Source organism: Triticum urartu, chromosome 2A (assembly GCF_056163025.1).
Source record: "Triticum urartu cultivar PI428250 chromosome 2A, HENAU_Tu73, whole genome shotgun sequence".
Taxonomy (NCBI): Eukaryota; Viridiplantae; Streptophyta; class Magnoliopsida; order Poales; family Poaceae; genus Triticum; species Triticum urartu.
Genome location: NC_141874.1, coordinates 752,821,825 through 752,847,070, shown reverse-complemented (window position 1 = coordinate 752,847,070; position 25,246 = coordinate 752,821,825). Strand labels below are relative to the sequence as shown.

General features: G+C 45.1%; 1 protein-coding gene across 1 annotated transcript; it reads right to left on the bottom strand.

The window, feature by feature from the left end:
- Positions 1-3,688: 3,688 nt before the first annotated feature.
- Positions 3,689-7,443, bottom strand: LOC125540395 (wall-associated receptor kinase 1-like). Its single transcript, XM_087545470.1, has 5 exons — positions 6,340-7,443; positions 5,669-6,148; positions 5,428-5,516; positions 5,169-5,196; positions 3,689-5,070 (listed from the first exon to the last, which is right to left on the bottom strand). Exons 1-5 carry the CDS (start codon positions 7,373-7,375, stop codon positions 3,848-3,850), a joined length of 2,856 nt encoding a protein of 951 aa, XP_087401596.1. The 5' UTR covers positions 7,376-7,443; the 3' UTR covers positions 3,689-3,847.
- Positions 7,444-25,246: the final 17,803 nt, after the last annotated feature.

Genomic DNA, 25,246 nt, shown 5'->3' with positions numbered 1-25,246 from the left:
ACCTTCTTCAGCCCTTCACATGGTTCAGTGGCGCACGTAGTAAGCAGTGCGTCATGCACGTCATGGGCACTGAAAGTCTGAAACATAATCCAAGCGTACCAGCAGCCTAGCAGACCATCGATCGGTGCGTGCAAGTCCAACGACGTGGAGCATTCAGGAACCGATCCAGAGATGCGGTGGTCGATGATGGGCCGATCTGGCCGTACGAAGCACCGCCAGACCGCCAGACGTCCAAAGTCCAAACCAAAGGCGTATGGTTCCGGTCGAGATCATCATGCGGCTCCCTCCCCCGGATGCCGGGCAGCCGATGCTGTGGGAAAGAGATGCTGCTCGCCACTCGAGAGGCAGTGCATCGACTGGATTTCATTATCTGTTTAGCATGTTGGAGGAGGAGCAGCGTACCGCTCTTGCATGGAATGGGGATCGAGTGGCGAGTGGCGACACGATTGCGGAACGGAGTTCAGTCACCGTGGCGACGTGCAGGATGACGGACATGGCGGAAGCGTAGTGCGACCGCAGCTACGACGGACAGGGCGGTCGATCTGTTGACTATTGGCACAACATCGCCGGCCTGCGTCGTTTCGTCGAACATCCTGTGCGCGTGCGCGGCAAGCTGGACCGTGGCAGATCACCTCGAAAGACCATGGCGGAGCAAGCATGCGGGCACTATGGACGCGCGGTGCTGCACGGAAACGCGGCCAATGAGAGCTTGTAACTGATTGTAGGCGCAGTAGATGAGATGAGCTGAGCTGAGCTGAGCCGGGTTCGCGGGAGTCGGCGAGCGGGCGCCGGGGTTGCGCCGGGGTAGGACCGGAGGAGGGATATGAATCCAACTTCCAAGTGGACTGAGTGGGCTTCGCGTTTGTGGGCCTATGGGTTTCCCATGGAAAATTTGCACACGTGTGGCTGGGTCCTCCTCCTCCATGGGACGTATTCGGCCACATTCGGCTCCCGAATTCTTTTTTGTTATATACAGTATCATTTTCCCGGTAAAACATGCAAACAGTACGTCAGCCTCATGTGGCCTTGCAACCAAGCCCCTTTCGAGTGATTTAAATTACGATTTTTTTTTACGAAAAGCATCACTAGATGCCTCCAGAAATTACATAATACAGTTTGGACTCTCAAATGATTGCAGGACGGCCAAAGACTTTTGCAAATTTTCCCAAAAACAGAACACTATGGTTTTTTTTCAGTTGAAAATTTGAGCAATCAATTGAAGTAGCTTTTTTTTGCGGGTAAAACACATCTATTAGTTAACCAGAACATTATGTTTTATAATAATGATAAAACTTTATATTTTAAACTGTCCAAAAAATTAAAAAATCTCCATGGTTTCACAAAAAAAATCACGCTTTAAAAATATTATTGAATTAAATTTACGTATATTGAAAAAATATCAATATGTTTGAAAATACCTTTCCAAAATGTTCATATGTTTGGAAAAAAGATGAACTGACAAGAAGGAAAAAAATATGTTTGTTCAATTTTTTTAAAATGATGTATTTCCAAAAAATTAAAAGAAACAAAAAGAAAAGGAGACACAAAAAAAGAAACAAAAGGACAGGACATTCCCCACGGCTTGCTTCTTTCTCAGATAATCTGTCTCATGTCGCGACTTTAAATTCGGGTGTTAGCGGTGTTGGGCCTTCGATAAGCAATATATGTGCTTTAATTTTTTCCGTATAAATTCTTTGATAGTTTGAGAATTTGTGTGAACCAAATGAGCATTAAGACTCTTGGGATATCTTAGTCTAGACAGTAAAAGTGAGAAAATAAGTCAACAAGAGTAGTATCTAAGATATGCACTTCTCCAACCCAAGTTCCGTTCCAAAATATAAGGTATATTTGTTTTCTAAAAGTGAAACTTCTTAAGTGTTGAGCAAATTTACAACGAATATATCAATATCTGTAAAATTAAATCAGTATTACTAGATTCATCATGAAAAGTCTTTTCATTATTTATTCATTTAGTATTGTAGATGTTTGTATTTTTGGCTGTAAACTTGGTCAAAGTTACAAAAGTTTGACTTTTCAAAAAACTAGTACACCTTATATTTTGAAAAAGATGGAATATTGATGATAGTTATGTCATCGACTCATATGATGTTACAAGAACAAGGACTACAATCATGCTAGGCCACCCATGCAATTCAAAAGAGAAAAGTTGTTACATAGTTACTACTACAAATATGTGTCTCGCTAGGAGACTACAAACAACTCATGGAAGAAGAATACACATCTTTTTGGAAAAGGAAGAAGACTAATTTATATCTACTAATGGCGTTCAGTAGATTGGATCTCTTTTCTGTATATTTATCTGTGCTCTATGTTGCCACCAAAACCCCTCAATTTGTAGAAGAATGGCGTCTAAAGTCAAAGACAAAGCTTGCAATGGAAGGGGGCCGATTTCAATGGGCACCACTAGCGGCATAAGTGGGTGGCCAACCCGGACTCCTCTCCAACCACCTCTCACTCGAATAGAATTTCTCCTATCTCCATGGATCGCTCATGTGCGTGTTTTCCCTATTTTTCGTGAAGTTTTCTATCGAATGGAAAAGATATGTTGGGTTTTAATCGCAAATAGTGAACCAGTCGATAAAATCATAAAAATATAGAAAAATATTTTATTAGTCTTAAAAAAATTATGTTTTCACCGTATTAGGGTGAAACCTATGACAGTTTGATCTCACGTGAGTTGGGATACAACCCTACTATTCACCCAACTAATAGTTGGTTGGTTCTCAAAAAAGTCAAATAATTTTGTCTGGAGTCTTGTGCAATCTAGATAGAAAATTCATGCAACATGTGTCTTCGGTTCTCCGATCTATGTTGTTCGGTTCAAAATTTATACCACTTCTGGTTTTTCCAGCCACCAAACAAATTAGATAGTGAGTACAGGCATACATTATCACCGATTATATCTCGCGCGGTTTAGGGAATGTACAATGGTGTTATCTTAGTTTTACATATGGTACATGCTAATGAGGAGGGGAGAGAAACAGTAAGAAAAAAGCTTGTCTTCTCTTAGTTAGGAGATGATCATCTTATCGCGGTAGATATTTAGGCATATCTAATTATCACAGATAAACTAAGAGATAACCAATGTACACGTATTTATATTGCCATTTAAACTATGAAGTAGGATTAAGATAAGACTGTCCTATCAATTATTTCATATGCTTTTAGGGCGTGTACAATGGTGCTATTTTAGGAGTGCCATGTAGGGTATATGCTGAGGTGAATGAGGAAGAAATTAGAAGGAAAGAAACAAAAACGTTTCTTCTCTTAATTAAGAGAGGATTCTTAGCAACAAAATTCTCTCATTACATATTTAGGAAGACGGTTTTGCTAATGCACATCCAGATGTGCTAAGTGTTTCACTACTAAGTCCTATGTCATTGATTTTTTACACGAAGATTTGTGTGATTATTTTTAATTGTTTGATTGTTTGTTTTTGCCTGTATGATTTAGTCACTTAGATCTGCAATAATTATCGCCCTAGATAGACCCCTAGGAATACCTAGTTAATAGAGAGAAAACTAAGAAATAAATCAGTGTACATCATTTTTTACTATCATCTTTAGATGATGTGACAGGTTTAAGACAAAAACACCTTATCGACCACCGTACATGCCCTTATGAAAATTAGTTTCATCCACTCCTATTCTTTGAGAAGCATCAATCATTGACACTCTCAATGCTATCGACTGCGACTCACATAATGATAACTTCTTAAAAGTACAATTTCTTCATTCTTACATATATCAACCAAAATTTGAAATGCGACAGGAAAACAAATTCTTTTCCTAGCAAGGGCAAAATGTAAATAAGGTGTGCCTACAACCTACCGCGGTACACGCAGAGATGAGACGAACTCGTGTTCTTGGCTGAACTGACGTGAGCCATGCTGACCGACTACCAAATTGACCCCTCCATGCCCGTCATCTCCCGCAGGTGGTGCCTCTTCTTCTTGCCTCACCCTCAGTGCAACACGGCATCCTGTGAGGAGCTGCAGCCTCATCTCCACATCTTTCATGGTTGGCCTCTCCTCTCGAGTCAGCCTGAGGCACTCCTCTGCCAACTGAGCCATGCACAGAACCCCTTCATCTCTTCCACCCCCCAGGATCTGCGCGTCCACCGTTTCCTCGAGGAGCCTCTCCCTCATGGCGCACAAGAAGTAGTTTGACAAGTTCTGCTTCTCGCCATGCTCATTCTGGATGATGGGCTTCCTCCTCGTCAGCAGCTCAACAAGTATCACTCCAAAACTGTAAACATCGCTCTTGTCGTTGAGTTGTCCCGTGTAGTAATACTCCGGATCCAGGTACCCAAACGTACCCTGAACGGCGGTGACCAGGTGCGTTTGATCGATGGGGATCAGCCTCGATGCGCCAAAATCCGAGACCTTTGCGGTGTAGCTGTCGTTTAGGAGCACGTTCATGGACTTGACATCTCTATGGAGGACCGACACGGAAGCCGAAGAGTGCAGGTACGTGAGCGCGCCCGCGATCTCGGTGGCGATCCTCAGGCGCTCCTCCCAGGATAATGGCATCAATAAGTTGCTACTGTTTTGCTCAGAGGGGCGGTGCAGAAGGTCGTAGAGCGTGCCGTTGGAGATGAACTCATAGACAAGCAGAGGGACCTCGGATTCGAGGCAACATCCATGGAGCTTCACTACGTTTCGGTGGTTGATCTGCGACAAGATGGACACCTCGTTGATGAACTCTTCGATCTCGCTGATCACCGAGAGCGTTGATTTCTTGATGGCCACCACGCGTTGGTCGATCAAGATGCCCTTATAGACTGTGCCATGGCCACCCCGTCCGACCACACGGGCTTGATCAAAATTGTTTGTTGCCTTCTCTAGATCCTCCAGGGAGAATATCTTTGTGCCATCGTTGGCACTTTTGTCTGAAGAGATAATATGTTCTAGCAGAATGCCTTTGTTCTTCCGAAAATACCGTTTTCTCGAGCGCTTCTGAATGGCCCGATTCCATCTTCGTGTAAGAATAGCAACAAATACAGCAAGAAATAGAATGCCCCCACCACTGCTTAGTCCAATGGTGATACCTGCAGCCAGTTAAGCAAAAACAATGCAACCGAACAATTCTTTATTTCAAGACATTGATCACACTGTGACAGGATTTCAAGCAGGATAGATCGCTTACCTAATACTAGATGATGCCCCGAGGAATCCTGTTAAAAATGAAGTGCTAAATAAACTAAAACAAAGTAAGAGTATTTTGTATGACTAAGTTAAGCAAAAAAACATGCATGCATGAGTTGAGGAGGTGGCAGGCTTTGCATGAATAAATAATGCAAAAAGTAACTTATGACAAGTTACATGCATGACTTGATGATGTGACATTGTTGCATGAAGAGTAAAATTAGACAGTGGGTTGCGATTATTTAAGAATAGAAGATTACCGAGCTTGTGCATGTGTAGCTCCCGAATTTATTATTGTGGCAAATACCGTTGCAGGTGTATTTATCTGGCTGCAGGCACTCGTTTATATCTGTATTTCGCACATGACATCAGTGGTGATCCAGAGCCGCTATGCTAACCAGCTTAGGCTCTGACGTGACAGAACACTAGAATTTGCATATGCCCCCCAAAAATGTAAACGAATATCAAGAGTAAGTTAAAATAGCTCAAGAGAGATTATACCTGTGCATCCATCTTTAATATAAGGATTCCCTTCAAAACCAGAAGAGCACTTGCAGCGGTAACCTAGAAGTTTGAGTGTTCCATCATCAGTGACATCGATGCAGTCACTGTGGGAGCTCAAGCATTTGTAGTCGCTCTCATTTAGCTGTGCATGCAAGCATGGCATTTTAACAACGGCCCACTTCACCACGCCCCGTTTCCCAGATAAGGCATAGAGCGTCTCCGGATTAGAAAAGAGATCACTTGGCTCTGATTTCTCGTCAACGAGTAAAATACCTTCGTCAATAGATATGTCACTGACGACCAAACTACCATTCAGTTCAAGCACCGGAAGATCAGTCCCCGGCAAGGCTCGAAGACATTTGAGATAGAATTGTTCAGTTGCAAAGCAGCCTAGCTTTATTCCAAAGGGGAACGGGATGCTCACGTTCCCACACGACATGTCACAATCCTTCTTCGGCTGGATGGAGTCATAAACGACTGTTCAAAGGAGGGAAGATCATGCCAAACGTTTGAGCAGATGAACAATAGATATCAATGACTTTCGAAATACAATTGGTTTATTTTGGCTACCTAGATCCAGTGCTCAATTTATTAAAAAATTAAAAAAGTATCTGCACGTTTCAAATTTTGAGGGTGAACGCCCTTAGCTAGTTTAATTTAGAGCTGACCTGCCGGAGGAGCGGGAGGCGGTGGAGGTGGCGGGGGTGGTGGAGATGGCCGAGGTGGTTCGTATTCCGGGCACCTGGCATCAACGTAGGGGTTGCCGTAGTCGCCCCACTTGCAAACGCAAAAGTATCCACCCATCGACGAGTCCTTACACTCACTGTGATTAGCAACGCATGCATAGCTTGCCCTGTCCTCCATGGCGCGCTTACAGTTCAGCTTGTAGGGAATAGCCCATTCCAGGGTAGCAAATTCGTACTCGAGATATTCCGGCAACATAGATCTCAGGGCGTCAATCGGCCAGAATATTTGGTCCTTACCACCTCCGCTGATGAACGCGTACACCTCCTCCGAGCGAGCAGAACCGCTGGTGCGTGAGATGTTGAGGGTGAACGCCCTTAGGTTCACCCGTATGTCAATGAAACAGCATCCGATGCCATCGCATACACCCTTGGGCAGCTTCTCCATGATTCGAGCTTCGGCACAGACGACGGAGCAATTCCCGACCTCAACGGTTGAGTTGCCGATGAACAGCGAGGCCTTGACGCCGCAGCCAACGACGAACAACATGTTTAACGAGCCAGACATGGCAAAGTGCCGGGCCGGAGCTTCCCAGTGAACAGAGTAGTCGCGGACACCGGGAATCATCTTCACGGTGTAGGAGATCCTGGCGCACAGGTAGTTGTAGGCGTACGAGATATTGGCGTACAGGTTGTTGGAATCAAAGATGTCAAAGCTCTCGATGGGTAGGTTGCCCAGCATGGGGTAACTGGTGTTGTCCGCACAAGTGAGGCTGAAACCAGGTAAAGAGCATGACGGACCTAATCCAAACGGATAAGGTATCTCACCAACCACACCACAGGTGTCGGAGCAATTTCTTGTAGCCGTGGCCACCGCGGCAGTTGCTGCCGACGGCAACACGAGCACTGCAAGCACCAGTGATGCCATGGCCGTGCTCATCTCTTGTATATCTATACTATAGGGTTTCTTTGTCTGTGTTGGATAGTATTGTGCAGGCCGGTGCTTCAACTTCTTAAACATGGTAGTAAACGATAAGAATCTGCCGGTCGGTAATAAAACTCATGCATCCCCCGCTTCTCTCTCGCGCCACATGTCCGTGGGCTTCGCGTATCGCTCGCCTCCACATCAGCTTTATCTCCTCACATCCCTTCTCAGTCACTCCCCTCCCCAGCAACCTCATCCTCTCATCTCTCTCGCGCGCGCGTTTTCTTCTCCTCACCTTCACCTGCTCACCACCGTCAGCCCCGCCTGTTAGATATCCAGTACTCTACTCACATCATCAGGTAGTACTTGTTTGGATGATGATGATGGGAAAAGCAATGAATCTTAGATAAGATATTTACTTACTGGGTGTGGATAAGATTTAACCAAGTATTCGTTAAGTGATAGAACATATAAAAAAGAAAGAAAAATCTAATTGTTTTTGCACGAATCTTCATGGTTAAATCTCAGTCAACTGAGATTTAGCAATCTCGTTAATGCTAATTATTTGCAACATCACATAATTGAGGCGATTGTGCCGTGTAAATCAAATCCTTATACACAACCTTATAACACAAAGAACATTTTGTATATGGGCAAAACTATCTTCTTCTTTTTGAAAAAGGAGGCGTGCCCCCGGCCTCTGCATATAAATGATGCATGCAGCCATATTATTAAAAGTCTCGAAAAACAAATAGTATCCAAAGTATTACAGCTCGCAAAAGGAGTAGGATGACAAAGCCATAAAAGACCTTAAGATTACAACCGATGATGATAACATGACTAGAGACCTAAACTCCTATCCTGTTAAGCGACCGCCATCCAAATCGGTTGAGTATAACCCGTGCTACCATCTCCCATTGGTTGCACCCAGTGACCAGCGGCTTCCTGGATTCCGTAGGAGTGAGTAAGGACCACGTACGGATCCATGCAGTAGCTCTGAAGATAACCTGCAAGAAATTTAAAAATTGTTGCCTCTTAAAGATCATATCGTTCCTGCAGTTCCATATAGCCCACAAAAAAAGCACATATTCCAACTCGAATATGACTCGCAGTATTGCGATCCACCCCATCTAACCACGTCCCAAACAACGATTCAATGTTAATTGGAGGGGCAATATTGAAAGCTATATGAATAGTGCGCCATAAAAGTTTAGCCAAAGGACAATCGATGAAAAGGTGTTGTATTGTTTCATTATTATCACAAAAACAATATCGTGAGCTGCCTACCCAATGTCGTTTTAACAGATTGTCTTTGATGAGAATCACTTGTTTATGTACGAATCACATGAAAATTTTGATACACAAGGGGACCTTAACTTTCCAGATATGAATGGATCTCGGGAGGAAGCCAGAGTTAATTAGGTCCAAATAAAATGATTTGACCGTGAATGAGCCATTCTTGGTCAGTGTCCAATGTAAGGAATCCGATTGGTTGGTTAATTGTACATCCATCACTTTCCATACCAGATGTATCCATGAATTCCATCTCTCCCCAACCAAAGATCGCCTAAACTGAATATTTAGATGTACCGATTGTAATATCGTGCCAACGTAATCTTCCTTACGTTGGACAATATTATATAGACTTGGATATTGAACAGCTAAGGGCGTCTCCCCTAGCCATGTATCCTCCCAAAATCGTGTTGACATCCCATTGCCAATAGTGAATTTGGTTCTATGAAAGAATAAGTCTTTAGTTCTCATTAGGCCCTTCCAGAAAGGCGAATCGGATGACCTCGCGTTAACTTGTGCTAGAGTTTTGGACTGTAGATATTTGTTTCGTAAAATTTGTGCCCACATCCCGTCGTTCTCTACCGAAAGCCTGAAAAGCCATTTGCTTAAAAGACATTTATTTTTGATCTCTAGATTCTCAATGCCGAGACCCCCCCTGATCCTTAGGTCGACATAATATATCCCAGCGAGCTAAGCGGTATTTCTTCTTGGCCTCATCAGACTGCCAGAAGAATCGAGATCGGAAGAAGTCTAGTCTCCTTCGTACCCCTTTAGGTACCTCAAAAAAGGAGAGCAGAAACATCGGCATACTTGTCAAGACAGAGTTAATGAGTACTAGTCGACCACCGTAGGACATTAACTTGCCTTTCCAACAACTTAACTTCTTTTCAATTCGGTCCTCGATGCACTGCCACTCCTTAATGGATAATTTCCGATGATGAATAGGTATGCCCAAATAGCTAAAAGGCATTGACCCTAGTTCACAACCGAACAAATTTTTGTAAGTATCTTGCTCATCTTTGGCCCTACCAAAGCAAAATAACTCACTTTTGTTAAAGTTTATTTTTAGTCCTGATAATTGCTCGAATAGACATAAAACCAATTTCATATTCCGAGCTTTTGCAACATCATGCTCCATGAATATAATAGTGTCGTATGCGTATTGTAGAATCGATACTCCACCATCCACCAGATGGGGAACTAAACCATCTACTAGGCCATTCTCCTTAGCCCTGCGAATAAGCACGGTCAACATATCTGCCACTATATTAAACAAGAGCGGAGACATCGAATCCCCTTGCCTCAACCCCTTGTGTGTCTGAAAATAGTGGCCTATATCATCGTTAACCTTAATACCGACACTACCTTTTTGGACAAGAGAATCCACTTGGCTCCTCCAAGCTTCAGGAAAAACCTTTCATGCACATAGCTTGCTGAAGAAACGTCCATTTCACTTTATCATAAGCCTTTTCGAAATCCACTTTAAAGATAACCCCATCTAGTTTCTTCGAATGGAGTTCGTGGATCGTTTCATGTAGAACCACTACCCCTTCTAGGATGTGTCTACCAGGCATGAAGGCCGTCTGACTCTCTTGAACCACAGAATGGGTGATCTGCGTCAGCCGATTTGTCCCTACCTTCGTGAATATCTTGAAACTCACGTTTAAGAGACATGTCGGCCTAAATTGCTCGATACGAATCGCCCCTTCTTTCTTTGGTAATAGAGTAATCGTACCAAAGTTTATATGGAACAGTTCTAGATGCCCATTAAACAAATCGTGGAACATAGGCATCAGGTCATCTTTAATGATATGCCAACTGTCGGTGTACTGGAGTAGGGGTACCCTAGTATCCCGAACTTGTGCACGGTCAACAGTCGCAGCATCCCGCGGCAAGGCTTGCCGGGTGACCGCCAAGGTCCTCCGTGGTTCCTTTGGAGCCATTCAAGAACAAAGTATCCAAGTCAAAGAGACAAGACCCCGGCGAGAGGAGCTTACCGGGAAGGCCAACAAAAGCATCCCAAGACCCCGGCAAGAGGAGCTTGCCGGGAAGGCCTACCAAGGCACTTTAAGGAACTTGCCGCGGCGCACCACGCGTCCCGGCAAAGCCCGGTGAGCGACAAGCTCCCGGGCGCGACAAGACAACAACCGCGGCAAGGCGCTTGCCGCGGCAAGACACCACTGTGCCCGCGCTCCAGCACATCCACCAACGTGTCGCTCTGGGACCCCTCCAGGCGTACATGGCGGAAGGCTGTGCAGCTTGCGGTGCGCGGTGGCAAGCGGCGCTGACAAGATCGCCATCGTGGCGAATGGTGGCGTCCCTGGCGGTCTCTTTTTGCACTGTTTAGGCGACACAGACGGGCATTTAAGGCCCTTGTCCCCTGCCGTCAGGGTTAGGTATGATACACTGTAGCAGGTAGCTGTACCTACCGCAGCACATTTCCGTTTTTACCCTTGCCTCCGTTGCCACCTGTCGGTGACCCCTTGAGCATATAAAAGGAGGCCCATGCGCAACGTAGAGGGGGTTGGCTGGTTCGAGACACATTCACGCTCGGTCTCGTTAGCTGCTGAAGTGTACTGTAGCACTCCGCGCTCCCGAGCAAGAAGTCAATACAAACCACAAAGCAGGAGTAGGGTTTTACGCATCCGTGCGGCCCGAACCTGGGTAAATCGCTCGCGTGCATCGCCTCGATTTGCTCTTTGCACGACCTCCGCCCCCGCCGAACCGAAAGGGACCCGGTCCGCCGGTCCCATAGGTGCCCGTGGATCAGTACCCCGGCACCAACATTTCTTATAAAACTCCGCTGGAAACCCGTCTGGTCCCGGTGCTTTATTCGGTTTCATTTGTGTTATGGCATCCAGAACTTCCTTTTCAGTGAAAGGCGCAGTTAGGAACTCATTATGTTCTGTCATGAGCTGAGGAATATCTCCAGTGTCAGGCTCATTCATGGACACCGTGCTCTCTGCCGGTGGCCCGAATAATTGTTTATAGTAATTGGAGATATATAGTTTAAGGTTTTCATGACCTACAATGGTTCCTTCATCCTGCTCAAGCTGAATTATTTTCTTCTTTCTATGTTTGCCATTTGCAATCATATGAAAGAATTGTGTATTATCGTCTCCATGGACAACCTTGAGAGTCTTAGCCCATAATGCCCATTTGAGTTCCTCTTCTCTCATAAGGACTCGTAGGCTTTGTTCCGCTTCAGATTTCATGGCCTGTTCATTTACGTCTAGCAGTGTCCCCTCTGCTTTAATGTCCAGGGAATCAATTAGTTGAAGGATACTTTCTTTCTCCTTTTTGTAAATGCCACTCTCGTTCCTTGCTCAACCCCTAAGAAATTGTCTTAGATGACGGATCTTGTTCTGCCATCTCTCCATGCTTGTGTGTCCAGCAATAGGCTTTGACCATTCACGTGCAATGATGGCCAAAAAAATTTCTTTTTCAAACCAGCTTACTTCGAAACAAAACAAATTCTTATGACCGGTATGGGTTGCCTCTCCCGAGTCCACGAATAACGGTGTGTGGTCTGAGACTGCCCTCTGCATCGCATGAATCGACACCAATGGGTATTTCTGTTCCCATTCAATACTAGCCAGAACCCGATCCAACTTCTCATAAGTCGGAATAGGTAGTGAATTAGCCCAAGTGTATTGTCTTCCAGTAAGCTCAATCTCCCTCAAATTGAGGCTTTCGATGATCATATTAAACATAAGGGACCATCGCCCATCGAAGTTATCGTTGTTCTTCTCATCTCGCCACCGTATAATATTAAAATCTCCACCAACTAAGATGGGAAAATTTTCATCTCCACATATCCTGACTAAGTCAGCTAGGAAATCTGGTTTGAGTTCGGGTTGGGCTGCTCCATACACAGCGACAAGCGACCAACGGAAGCCATCTAACTTTGATCTCACCCGAAACTTAACCGCAAAATCTCCCCTGACCACATTTAGCACCTCAAGTGTTTCACATCTAACCCCTAGTAATATCCCACCAGATCTTCCTCTAGGGGATAGACAGTGCCGGTCGAAATCAATTCCACCAGACAAAGTTCTGAGGAATTGTGAGGTAAAATTATCTCTACCGGTTTCGAGTAGTGCAATAAAATCGAGCTTGTGTTCTACCGATGTATCTGCAAGGAACCTTCTTTTAGCCAAGTCAGCTAGACCTCTGCTATTCCAAAAGATTCCTCTCATAGGTCGTTGTGGAATTTCTTTTTAAGTTTAATCCTAGTACTCCTCCGAACAGCCGAAGTCGGATATATCTTCCTTCTCCAGGACCGTTTGAGTTTACCCTCTATATTTAACGTACCTACGTCAACCGGGTGACTGGGGATATAATCTGCCGTCGGCATAAGCTCTGCACTGTCCTCAGTGTCCGAACCTAGTGGGTCCCCATCGATCTCCGAGGGTGGCATTAGATTATCACATAAATTTTGTATAGCCGAAATTCCTAATTGATTCACTTCATCATTATTCATTGGTTCAACGGCCGCCAAATTTCGAATAATATCAGAGGCCCGCTCTGCTTCTAAGTCTAAAAGGTCATTAATCGATTTCGCAACTTCCTTTGCGTTCGATCCTAAAGAAACTCCTATGTTGTTGGCTTTATCTAAAATATCATGCTCTGAAAAATGTAAGATAGAAGAACTCTTATGTACCGACATACCTGTAGTTGCCTCGACATCTCGAAGTTTGGCCGCCCTCATGGCACGCCCCAACTGCAGGTCGTCCGCGTCCGATTGATCTTGGATCCGATCACTGACACGCCTGCCAGCCGTCACCGGATCTTCGATCCCACCAAAAGCGATAATCTCGTCCATAGTCCTCTCCCGAGCAGGAACTCCCGTAGTGGCACGCACACCCATCGAGGTTGGTGTAGAGATGCGCGCGGGAGGAGCAGCACCGTTCAGCACCAGCGAAGGAAGAGGTTGTGGAGCCTCCTGCTCAGCTGCCCTCTTGTGGCCGTCCACGCAAACTGGAGTCACCGTGATTGGGGTGAAGGCCTCCTGCCCATGTCCCTGACCCATCCCAGTATCCTGCTCATATTTCTTCGGCGAGATTGGGGCGTCTCCCAACCCGGTTCCTTGCCCATGATTTTTCGGCGAGGCGCTTTGTGCATTGACCAAAAGGGCGCCCCGGCCTCCCAGATCCCGAACTCGCCCGCTAGAGCAGCTGGGAACCGATGCAGCTGGCGGCACCTCTCCCGACTTCGCCAACGTGGTGGCATCACGACAAGGAGATGTTATGGGAGATATGATATCCTCCGGCCGGCCCCTCCCATCGGATTCAATCGGTTGCAATGTCACCACGGCAGCCTCCAACAGCGACGATAATTGTGACTCCATCGGATCATCCGCCTCTACCCTCATGCTCCACAAGCGACTAGGAGCCGAATGAGCATCAAAAGAGCCAAAACGCAAAGTGTTCGTCGGTGTTCCAGCTATCGACGGCCCCTTAGCCGCCTTATCAAATTTATGTGGCTGCGGAGTGTGTTTCTTGGCCGAGCCCTTAGATGTGTCCTCAGATTCCTTGTTCTGGTTATCCGGTGCTCGATCTCCATCAGATGTATCCATATCTTGATGCTCGTCAGTCCCATCATCTACTGGTGTGTCCTCAATCTCAAGTTCTAGACTATATGTAATTCCGTCATGCGTCCATGGAACCGTGTCAGGTAACAAGTCAATACTGATGACACTGACCATCAACCTCGCCACACCATTAGCACGCGTGAAGGGCATATCAACCTTCTCCGTCTTACCAATCAGAGACCCCAAACTCCAAGTGACGAGAAAATGATTTAACGGCTTAGATGGCGCACCCGAGAAGCGGACCCAAGCCTTTTCCAAAGGTACTCCCTGTGGTTCGTTTTGTTTCCAGTCGTCAAACTCGGGAATAATATTAGTGCTAGGAACCCTGCACATGCCAAACTTAAGAATACGAAGTTGATCCTCCTTAGTTGGAAATTCTACCTTGTATATCTGGTTCTCCAGCCTAACAAGGTTCCGCTGGAAATTTCCCGGTGCCAACTCACGTAGGAGCTGAATAATCTGGGCCTCTGTCATCACCCCATTAGTCACCTTAACTACTCCTGGATAAGAGCCCTCAACAGCCTGAAACGACGATGTTACTTCCGGAGACTCGAAAAACATTAGCTCTTTGCAACAAACTCCATATATGGTGACTACCGGTTTGGGTCCAGACAACAAAGGACATTCACCGATTACATGTTTAGCCTTCTGACAGTAATCGCATAACTCCGTAGTGCAATCCGCCACGAAGTGTCCTGGCTCACCACATCTGTAACACGTCAATTTCTTCTTCTTGATTGCCCATTTGGATATCTTTTCACCCTCGGCCTTGTCAGTACCCTTGTCCAAACCACCATCTTTTGCATTGACATGCCCCGATCCGGCATCTGGCACCTTCACCGTCGCAAAGGCCCGAACCACGTCCTTGGCGGCTGCTGGTAACACCGCGGGCGTAGCAGCCGCTGCCTCTATAGTGGTGTCGCGAGCAGGGTCGGCCTGCGATGGAGTATGGGGTCGTGGCGGTGGCGGGTGTCGTCCCCCACCTCTCCCTCCACGAAAACGATGCCCTCCCTGGTTGCGAAAGGGTCCAGCTACTCCTTCAACAAAGTTTCCCGGCGGTCCTTGGAATCCACGCCCTGGTCCGTTGCCATTATTCCAGCCAGAACCTCGGCCACCGTCAGACGATGAACCACGGTGCAGGCCCTCACCGTAGGCGTCATAACCATCATCGCCCCACTGGCCATAGCGATTATAACGATGTCCATCTCCGCCAAAGTCTCGACCACCACCGTAATCCCGTCCAGCACCACCGTATCCTCCATTGTCGAGCCATCATCTCGACCCCGACCGGTGCCATGGCCAGCAGCAGGTGGCCTATGTGGAGGTTGCTCCTGATGACGTGTAGCGGTGCGTGAAGACTCCTGGGTGTCAGAAGCCCTCGCCGGTGGTCGCGCAGGTGGCGGCGCCCCCGTTTTTGCCGGCGACGGACCTCCTCGCCCCGCCATGGAGTTAGAGCCGGTCGCGCAGCAGATCCTTGCTGCCCGACGAATTCCAAGCGATGGGAAGCCAGGTCTTCGACAAACCCTAGTAATAGGCGTAGATCGATCGAACGGCTGTTCATTTCCCGACGCCTCATGCAGCGATGTTGGGTCGGGGTTGATCGCAGGTGTGATTGTGGGCCTGTACATGTACGTATGCGTGGCTTGGGAATTTGCCTGGGCCTCATACCCAGTGCAAATAGAGCCCACGACCAACGCATTCGCGCACCCCAGCTCCTGGCCCAACAGATCGTTCAAGCGTGTCCGTCTGACCGCTTGAATTTCATTGGCCGCCCTAGCTGTCGACGGCTGCTGAATCGGCGGCGGCCTCGCCGGCTGTCCCGTCTTGCCGTTCTTCTTCCTCGTAACTAGTGTCCACGAATCCGGTATGAAATCAGAAAGGGTAACGTGTGCGCAGTTTACCTTCGGGATCGGACCACGCCACGGTTTCATGTGAAAATCCGGCTTCCTTTGAACCCCTCTCTTCTGGTAAGGGATGATGACCGGTGAACATTCCAGCGGCGGCGTCATCATCGTAATCCCCGGGTTGCTTTGAGGCATGCCGGCCCCATCATCAACCTCCATCCCCCCCCCCCCTCTGATCAGGCCCTCGTTCCTCCTCATCGTCGCTATCTGCAAGAACCCAGAATCGTCCTCCAAAACGATGATCCGATCTTTCGGCTTTGGGCGTATCTGTCAAATCGATCATATCTGCATCCTCCGTCTGATCCTCCTGCATACGACAATCGACACGCACATCATATATATCAAAATGTAAACGAGATCCTACCGTAATCCGGACATCAGCCGCCAGGTAATCGCCGGCAAGAACATCGTTGTCCAAGTTGATAATCCCCGTCCACCTAGACGATGGATTATGTTGAAGACGACCCTCGATTCAGCCATCAGACGAGCGCTCGTCGGCGAAATGAATCCTCCAGCGCTCCATCTGCGCAATGTGAGGGATCGAGAGACCAGCGTCCGCCGGATCTGCGTGAGCGCCCTCCGCCCCTTGCGTCGACGGCGCAGCCGGGGGACGGTGCGATGGGGGATCAGCATGGATCTCCGGTATGGAGAGTGCGGAGATCTGATGTTCCGGCGGCCGGGGGCCGTCGCCGCAACGTGCGCCCCTAGTCATCTCGACAACGAGGACGGGTACCGACCGAACAGCAAATGCAGGAGCATAGTTTCTTCTTCAGAGGGGACAACATTTCCATGTGGTGGGATCTGGACCGGCTATTTGCACCCCCACGATTACTGCAAAACCAGGACGTTCACAGGGAAAACGCTTGGAGTGTTGTGCTTGAGCGATGCAAGGTCGCTGTTCGACAGCGCCGCGTCACTGGCCCGGCTCCGAGAATGCACGAGAAAAGCCGAAACAGGCATCCGTGACGGGATCTGGATGCTGTGTAATTGCCCAGGACTCGGTAGAGGGGAAAGAAACTGGTCGATTTTTTATCAGGTTACTGCATTTTCTTTCAGGTGCTGCAGCTGGTTATGGACACCCAGCAGTGCCCCGTGTGTAGTGTGTGTTGCTTCTCCTGGCTTGCTAGCCCAGCCCTGGGAAGAGTACCCGGTAGCTTTTGGCTAGGCGTTCAGGGAGGCACGCACTATGTGACTATTGGAGCTGACTTTTTTTTTTAGAAAAGGAGGATAACTCCCGGCCTCTGCATCTGGGCGATGCATACGGCCACTGACTTGAGGAGCACATACCAAAGGTGGAGGAAAAGGGTACAGGAAAGCTGACCTTCTTCGGGACTTTCAGTGGTGGCGTAGATACACCAGTAGGAGTAAGCAGTGCGTCATGCATGTGCACTGAGACATAATCCAAGTCCAGCAGCAGACAGGCCATCGATCAGTGTGTCCAAGTCCAACGACGTGGAGCATTCAGGATTCAGGAACCGATCCAGAGGAGCGGTGATGGACGCTCGGCCGATCTTGCAGTACGTAGCACCACCAACCAAGCCAAAGGCGTACGTGCGTACGTACGTACCGATGATTCCGGTCGAGATCATCATGCGGCTCCCCGGATGCCGGGCAGACGATGCCATGGAAAGGGGACTCTGCTCGCCACTCGATCGACTGGATTTCACTAGCGTGTTGGAGGAGGAGCACTGTGCAGGCGTGGGACGAGCAGTCCGGGTCGAGAGACTATCAGACAGGCAGCGACGGGGGTTGCTGGCCGGCATATGGTCGACCCGACCCGATTCGACCGCCGCGGCAGTTCGAGCGGCGGCGCGATCGTGGGACGGAGTCTACCGTGGCGACGTGCGGGTTGGCGGGCACAGTTGAAGGCCAGTGCGCCGGAGTTTGTGGGAGGCAAGGTGGCCCGACCCCGATCGGTGCCATTGTCGGTCGGCCTTCCGTTGAACACCATGTGCGCGTGCGTGCGGGTCGGCAACCGCGGTCCAAGGCGAGGCGTGGCGAGACGGAGGAAGGATGAATCCAAATGGAGTAACGGGCCACGCATCTTGGGCTGCCGGCTTGTTACAATACGTGGGCTTCCCGTGCGCAGGCCGTGGGGTTTTTGTCCCGGAGATTTTTGCACATTCGGCTGGGCGCGGCTATATCTCACTTCCTGCCCAGTAGCCATTCTCCAGACAGACATCATGCTAATGTCATCTTTTTTCCTGATTTTGTATATATTTATAAAGTAATGAGTAATTTAGTTAGTTTTTTAAGTGTTGATCGAACATTTAAGAAATATTCACGTGGTGTAAAAAAATGTTTGATCAACTTTTAAAGAATGTATGCGTCATTTCGGAGCCATTTGGATGGCGCCTAGGCCAGCCACGCCAAAAGCGGGGGAGCCAAATAATTGGCGATAGAACTCGCCACCGCCGATTCGCCCTCGCGTTGGCGTGAAAATTGCACTGCTTACCAAAATATTGGGGTTGGCTAGAAGTTTTGGTGGCCAAACAAATAGGCGCCCGTCCGTTTGGCCAACGCCCATATTTTAGTAAGGTGGGTGTTCATTGCCATCCAAACAGCCCCTTCAAACATGTTCACGCGTTTCAAAGCAATATATGTAATGTTTTCAAAAAATATTATACAATGTAAAGAATGTTCATGTAATTAAAAAAATGTTTTGTCGCATACAAAAATTATGTTTTATATTTAAAAAAATGTTCATGCACTTTAAAATTATGTTTAGGACATTTAAAACATCTTTATACGATTTAAAATCATGTATACATAGTTTGCAAATGGTATATCATTCGAAAATATATTTCAACAAGTATTTTTTATGTATTTCAAAATGTTAAATGCGTATAAAAAATATTTTAGATGTATACATAAGTTGTATACCATGTATGGCAAAGAAGTAGACATTCTATACCATGTACCATGTATGGCAAAGAAGTAGATATGAAAACCTATATTTGAAAAAAAATGTTAATCCTATGCAAAAAAAATGTAAATCATGCATAAAAAAGAACAATGTGCATGAAAAAACAAACAAGTGCCTGAAAATGGAAAAAAGAAAAATAAAAGGAAAAAACAAAGAAAACCAAAAAAAGAAATCCAAAGAAGAAAGCCAAATGAAAACCAAAGAAAATAGATGAAAAACAGTTAAAACCCCGATAAAAGCCATATAACAAATTCCTGTGCTGCTACAGTACATAGCCAACACAATAGCGCCGTGCCCAGAGGCAAGACGGAGTTAATTCTCGCAACAACTGAGCAAGAGCTTTCACGCATTCGGCTTGCTTTCCTTCTCATTTAATCCATCTCGTATCGTGGGCTTCAAAATAGCTGTGTTGGGCCTTCGGTGAGCAAGATGCCTCTATGCTTTGGGAACACTAATCCTAGTACGCGCCTAACATATGGAACCTGCTTTGAGGTAACAGGCAAGCTCATGCACTGTCTTTCCTTGTTTCAAGAACATCCTAGAAGGTTCTACGTATGGACTTATTTTCCTTTTTCTATTTTTTCTTTGGTGCTTTTAAGTTTTTTTTCTTTTTGTCTTCACTTTTCCATTTTAAAATCCTCAACCTCACTAAAAATGATTTGCATATACTTAAATTCAGAAACTTTTATTAAATGTAAAATGTTTATTGATATATTTTAAAAATCCAAGACCATTTTTAAATATTTAAATGTATATTCTGAAACAAGATCTAATAGTGAACATTTTCTGAAACATTAAAATTCTTGATTTTAGATTAAAACTTTTTTCTTTAGGGATATTTCATCATACCAAGAATATTTTTCTACATTCTTGAATATATTTATTAATTAGTGAATTTTTTTAATATTTTGTGAACATTTTTATAATTCACAAATATCTTCGAATTAGTGAAGATTTAAACATTTTTACCGAAATGTGACATTCTTGAAATTCATAGACTTTTTTTAGAAAAAACATGAACATTTAAAAAATGATGCAAATAATGATGTATATTAATAGTTGTTTCTAAATAAATAAAATCTATGAAATACTGTTGCTATTATTAGTGTTGTTTTGATACTGTTGTGTTAAATTTTGTTCTGCTCATATCTGCTGGTACTGATTCTGTAATACTGCTAATCCTTCTGCTCCTTGTTGTTGTTGCCGTTGTTGTTGGATCTTGCTCTTTTAGTTTAGATTTTAGCAGCATTATAGATAGGTAACTGCTTTCTGTTTCCCGTCTCCGTACTATTGTGTATGGAATGCCAATTTGCGTCTAATTATGCCTAATCATGTTTAAGCTATAAAAACACAATTAAATGGTCTAACAAATAATTAATGCTTGTGTTTACATCAATCGTATGCATAAATGAATGATAAAAAATAAAAAAAACAATGTAAGGGGAATAGAAATTATGGGCAATGGTAGGCATTAGTTATTACATTATTCATATTATATATAGTCTTTTAATACTAAACTTTTGTACTTTTAAAATTCAATTAAGTACAAGACTATAGTCTTAATAATTATTTTGCTGGCATAGTTATTATATTGTTTTTATACATTTGTGATGTACATCACAAAAATTGTTTCCGCCAAATTTAAACCACATTGTGTAACACAAGTTCTCTTTGAGTTAACTTTTGATAATGCATAAATGATATATTGATATAGTGTATACATACATGTGTGTGTGTGTTTGTGTTTGTTCATGCATGTTTTAATATCATTAAATATCATGTCAGGAATCTTTGTAGTGTACAACCCAACTAACATAGTAATAGTTGCGTGTTTTCATGCTCATCCATTTTAATAGGAAAATGGTAGAAATATCTGCCATGATTTAGATAGTGTATATTTAATAAGTATGGTGTTCAAAATTACAACGCCTTGATTATGAAGATGAATATTTGCTATAATACATTGGGAGCCACTATGCGTGGAATATTTTGGAGGCAGAAAATTAGTTGAATGTAAAGTATCATAGCAAGGCTAAAATTTGTGGCGAAACTTATGAAGGAGATCTCAGAAAAATAACAGATTCCAAGATGGTGTGAGCAACAAAATCATGAAATTGTAGCATTGAAGTATAAGCGTGCCCAACAAGAGATGAATACGTGACTCATGGGACTTCAATACAAATAAATGAAGATTTGACTTCTAAAGTTGAACTTAACCTTGCTATCAAACAAGGAACTCATAAAATGTGTAAGGCCACGGGAGGGAAAAGACAAGTGACAACTAGGGTTTGGTAATTGTATTTTTTTGGGGGGAGGGAGTGGTGAATTGTTGGGGTAGGCGCCTGGGCCACACTTATATTTGTTTTCGCTAAATGCCACAACCCACAGACACAGAAAAGTGGAAACAAAGTACATGTTTTAGGCATTGATGATTCTGGCCGAGTTAAATTCGGGCTGTAAACTGAAGCCAGAGCCCGGCCCGAATATTACTTCAGGCTGGAGAATGAAGCCTGCGCCTGGTAGGCTTTTTCAGGCCAAGTTCGTGTCGGACTGCCCATGCTCAGGTTTACTACCGTCATGGTTAAGCTTTGCACGGAGAGTAAATCAAGTATTCTAAAAAAGGTAAACTACTTGAAGCAAATTACTTTTATTGAGAATATTCTCACGTATGTCAACTTTTATATTATAAAAAGTAATTTGTTTAGTGCGCTACAGGACGTGGTCCAAAATACTCGAAGAGGGGGGTGTGGGAAAAGAACTTATGCGTCCATTTTGTGCTAGTTTTAGGGTGTAGCAAGACAGATACTCTGACCGTCGTCAGTCTAGCTAATACGTATACTTAGAGTTTTAATAAAGTTAGCCACGGTGACCTTTCCTAAAAGGAATACTTAGGCTGTGTTTGGTTAGATTTTTGCAGCCAACTTCTAGCTTTTCAAAGCTAAAAGCTAACCAAAGGGTTTTTTTTGGAAGCTGAAATTGTAGAAGCCACAACTTCATCGTAGTGTAAAACTCACAGCGGGCCCAACCCTGACTTTTCCAACTTCTAAACTGACCACTTTTGGCTGTCCCCTTGATGTTGCGTGTTATTTACCCACCAATGTCACTCCCAAGTCAAAAAAACGATTCGATTAGATAAGCCCAACGAACATAGCAACAAGCACTGGCCCATCAAGTCGCCCATGCTCCTGACCCCTCGGATAGGTTCCTAGCCACCACAGTCGCCGCCCTCCGGCGCCACGTGACGAGCCCGACCCTCCGCTTCCGCCTCCATTTCCCTCCCGCCCAGCTTCCCCCGTTGACCAGCTCCTCCCGCCCAGCTGCGCCACCACGCGATGTCGATGACCGGCGCCCTGCGTGACACCGCAAGGTAGTAGATGTCCTCCCTCCCTCCTGCCACCTCCCTCATTGTTCTTGTTGTACTTCTACATTGATTAGTGCATAAGCTTATGTATATTGATTGATAAGAAGCTGGTTAGTGCAGGGTACAACAAGTATATGTTACTGATTAGTGCTTATTAGTGCAGGGTACAACAAGTATATGTTTTGAGTGCATGTTGTGTATGGAAAATGTGATGATTACTTCCTGTGTATTGGAAGCTCGACATCGAAGATGGAACCGGTGGTGATGGTTGACACGGAGGCCATGGAATAGGGACTGCGCCGGACGAAGTTGCAATGTGATGACTTGTGTTATGAAAGGGATAGCATGGTGTATTGGATGTTTGCTTGAGTGCTTATCAATTAGTGTACATTGTGTTGTTGTGATGACTGAAGTCGTTGCATTTTGTTGCTTGATTGAAGTATGTGTGAGAAGGCAGTATTGGATGATGCAAATGTGAGGCATTTCATTGATATTTGCCATTTTTTTAAATTCCTTCTCAAAATGGTCATTCATATGTCAATTAACTTACAGATCGGTGTTCTACAGTCAATTACCATATAAACAGTCTCTCAGGCCCTCGGTGGTATTACAGACAATTCCTATCAAATCCACAGTTTTATAGTTGTTTCAACCAAACAGCTTTCAGCTTTTCCATAGCTGGAAGTTCACAACAGATTTCTCACAGCTCACAGCAGTTTTTTCAGAATCTGCAGCTCAACCAAACACAGCCTTAGAGTTAATGTGGCTTCGAGCTAGCTAATTAATTGTATATGATGAAAAATTGATAAGGGAGTGGGTGGTGAGATTCAGAGTTGAAACCTGACGTGAAGTGAGAAACCAACGTCGATGTCATGTGTGGAAGCATGGGAGAAAATGGGCAGAAGGGTCAAGGAACACGCGTCACGTCAGTGCAGCAAAGGTCAACCGGTTAACTCCCTGAGCTAATCAATCATAGTAGAATATCATTACGCAGCTAGCTAGCTATTCCTAGCGTCGTCCGCTAACGAATTAATCCAGCTAATTAATTCAGGGGGTCGGCCGATCCCGATCGGCGCGTGAGATGGCAGGCCCCACGTTTCGCTTTCAGTATCTATCGATCGATCAATCCCAAATGGAGCAGTTTAATTAATTATACTACTACTATATGGTTGTTGATTTGATTTGACGGGGCTGGTTTGGTTATGTGCTACGTTCAGAGTACTGACAGACATGTATAGCATATCCCTCCAGCTCCAGGATCCAGCTATCGGCCCATCGTTCCAGCTCGATCCACTAACCTCTGCTAGCTCGATTATTAGTTTTCGATCTTTTTCTTGAAAGAAAAAAAAATTCGGCACAAGTGCAACATTTTCGTAATTGGAAACAAAATTATTTTTTGCCGAACGCTATTGTTAACATGATTATAAACTTTATTTTGAACATGGTACAATCAAAGATACTACGTCAGTCCTGTGAAAAGCATACACGCACACTCTACCTCTATGAGCTCTCTCGAGATACTGAGCCATCACGACATATCGAGATTGATGAAGTCAGTGGTAGACGCCATCACAGGACGTTTCCTCCTGGAAATTCACAGGGGCACTCACCTGCCAAGCCCTATCGTCCGCTCGATTTTGCTCGCGATTAATGAAGGAGTTGAATCCTGCATGAGGCACAGTACAAAAGAAAATCCCTCAAGAAGTTTTTAGGTTTTAACGATGAAACTGGCAGTTTTTTGCATCTAAAATTGCCAATTTTCAATAACTTCCAATATATAATTTTAAGCAATTATTTCTATCGGCCATGGACACAAAATAATTAATTTTCATAGGTCGCTTGTACTAAGTTTCAACATTGAAACTTGACATATTTTTTTAAAACTCATCAAAATATAATCAAAATGGATTCGAAGCGCTACTCACGAGAAGCACAAATATGAGAACAAAACTTAGTTTGATTTTTTTAAAAGATATATAGAACTTTGGAAATCCGAAGCCAAAACAAAAAGACAGCACCAGGGACCTAAGTGCCCCTGCACTTGCATGCCGCAAATCATCGTCCCGTTTCCTCCCACTAAACAAACATCGCCGAAAAATCTGAAATAAATCGAAAATAAATAAATTTACTTGCTTGAGTGCCAAGCCTATAATTATAATTTGAACACAAACTTCTTTTTTCCGGAGCGTGCATACGAGATTCCTGGGCACGGAGACCCGAGAATATCATTAGACATGGTACTTTTATGCCTACTTTACGCGCTAATTAAGGCCTTAATTTGTGCACTCATGCAGAAATGAAAGTGATGCGCACGCACGCACGATTGATGTGACCGGCCGGCCGGCCTCTCCCATTTGCCATTTTCGAACTAACCAATTAACCAGGCGTTCGTTCGTACGTACGCGCGACCACTAACGCACGCAAAAATACACATACTCTGCAGTCTCCACAGGATCATTAGGCTAGTCATAGTGGGCATAACTTAGCTACTAATATAGCGTATTTCGAAAAAATTCTGCTTATGTGGAAAGTAATTAATGAGAGGTGGTAACATAATATGTTACTGTAACATAACGCTTTCCAAGACAAGATGAGTCTACGAGCTAATAAATGAAGTCATCTATGATACTACTAGTATGTTACTTTGCATTATGAAGGTAACAATTTAGATTAGTGTCATATGCATGACACTAGTCTAAGTTACTCCCCACTATGACCAGCCTTAGGCTGGCTGGACAGATATTTTCGCGCATTGTGCTCCACCGCCGTCCCTCCCAACGGGCGGTGGGCCCACCCACCGGACAGCCACTTGGCACGGCCGCCAGATCAGCCGTGCGCGGCGGCCCTGCCCTGCCCTGTCCGAGATGATTAGTTGACAGCTGGACGATGA

Bases quoted from the DNA above. Each gene is read 5' to 3' on its own strand.
- LOC125540395 (XM_087545470.1), bottom strand. From the start codon at position 7,375: ATGTTTAAGAAGTTGAAGCACCGGCCTGCACAATACTATCCAACACAG. The intron at 6,149-6,339 runs GTCAGCTCTAAA...TCCTTTGAACAG, and splicing joins GCCTCCCGCTCCTCCGGCAG to TCGTTTATGACTCCATCCAG. The intron at 5,071-5,168 runs GTAAGCGATCTA...AACTGGCTGCAG, and splicing joins GGGGCATCATCTAGTATTAG to GTATCACCATTGGACTAAGC.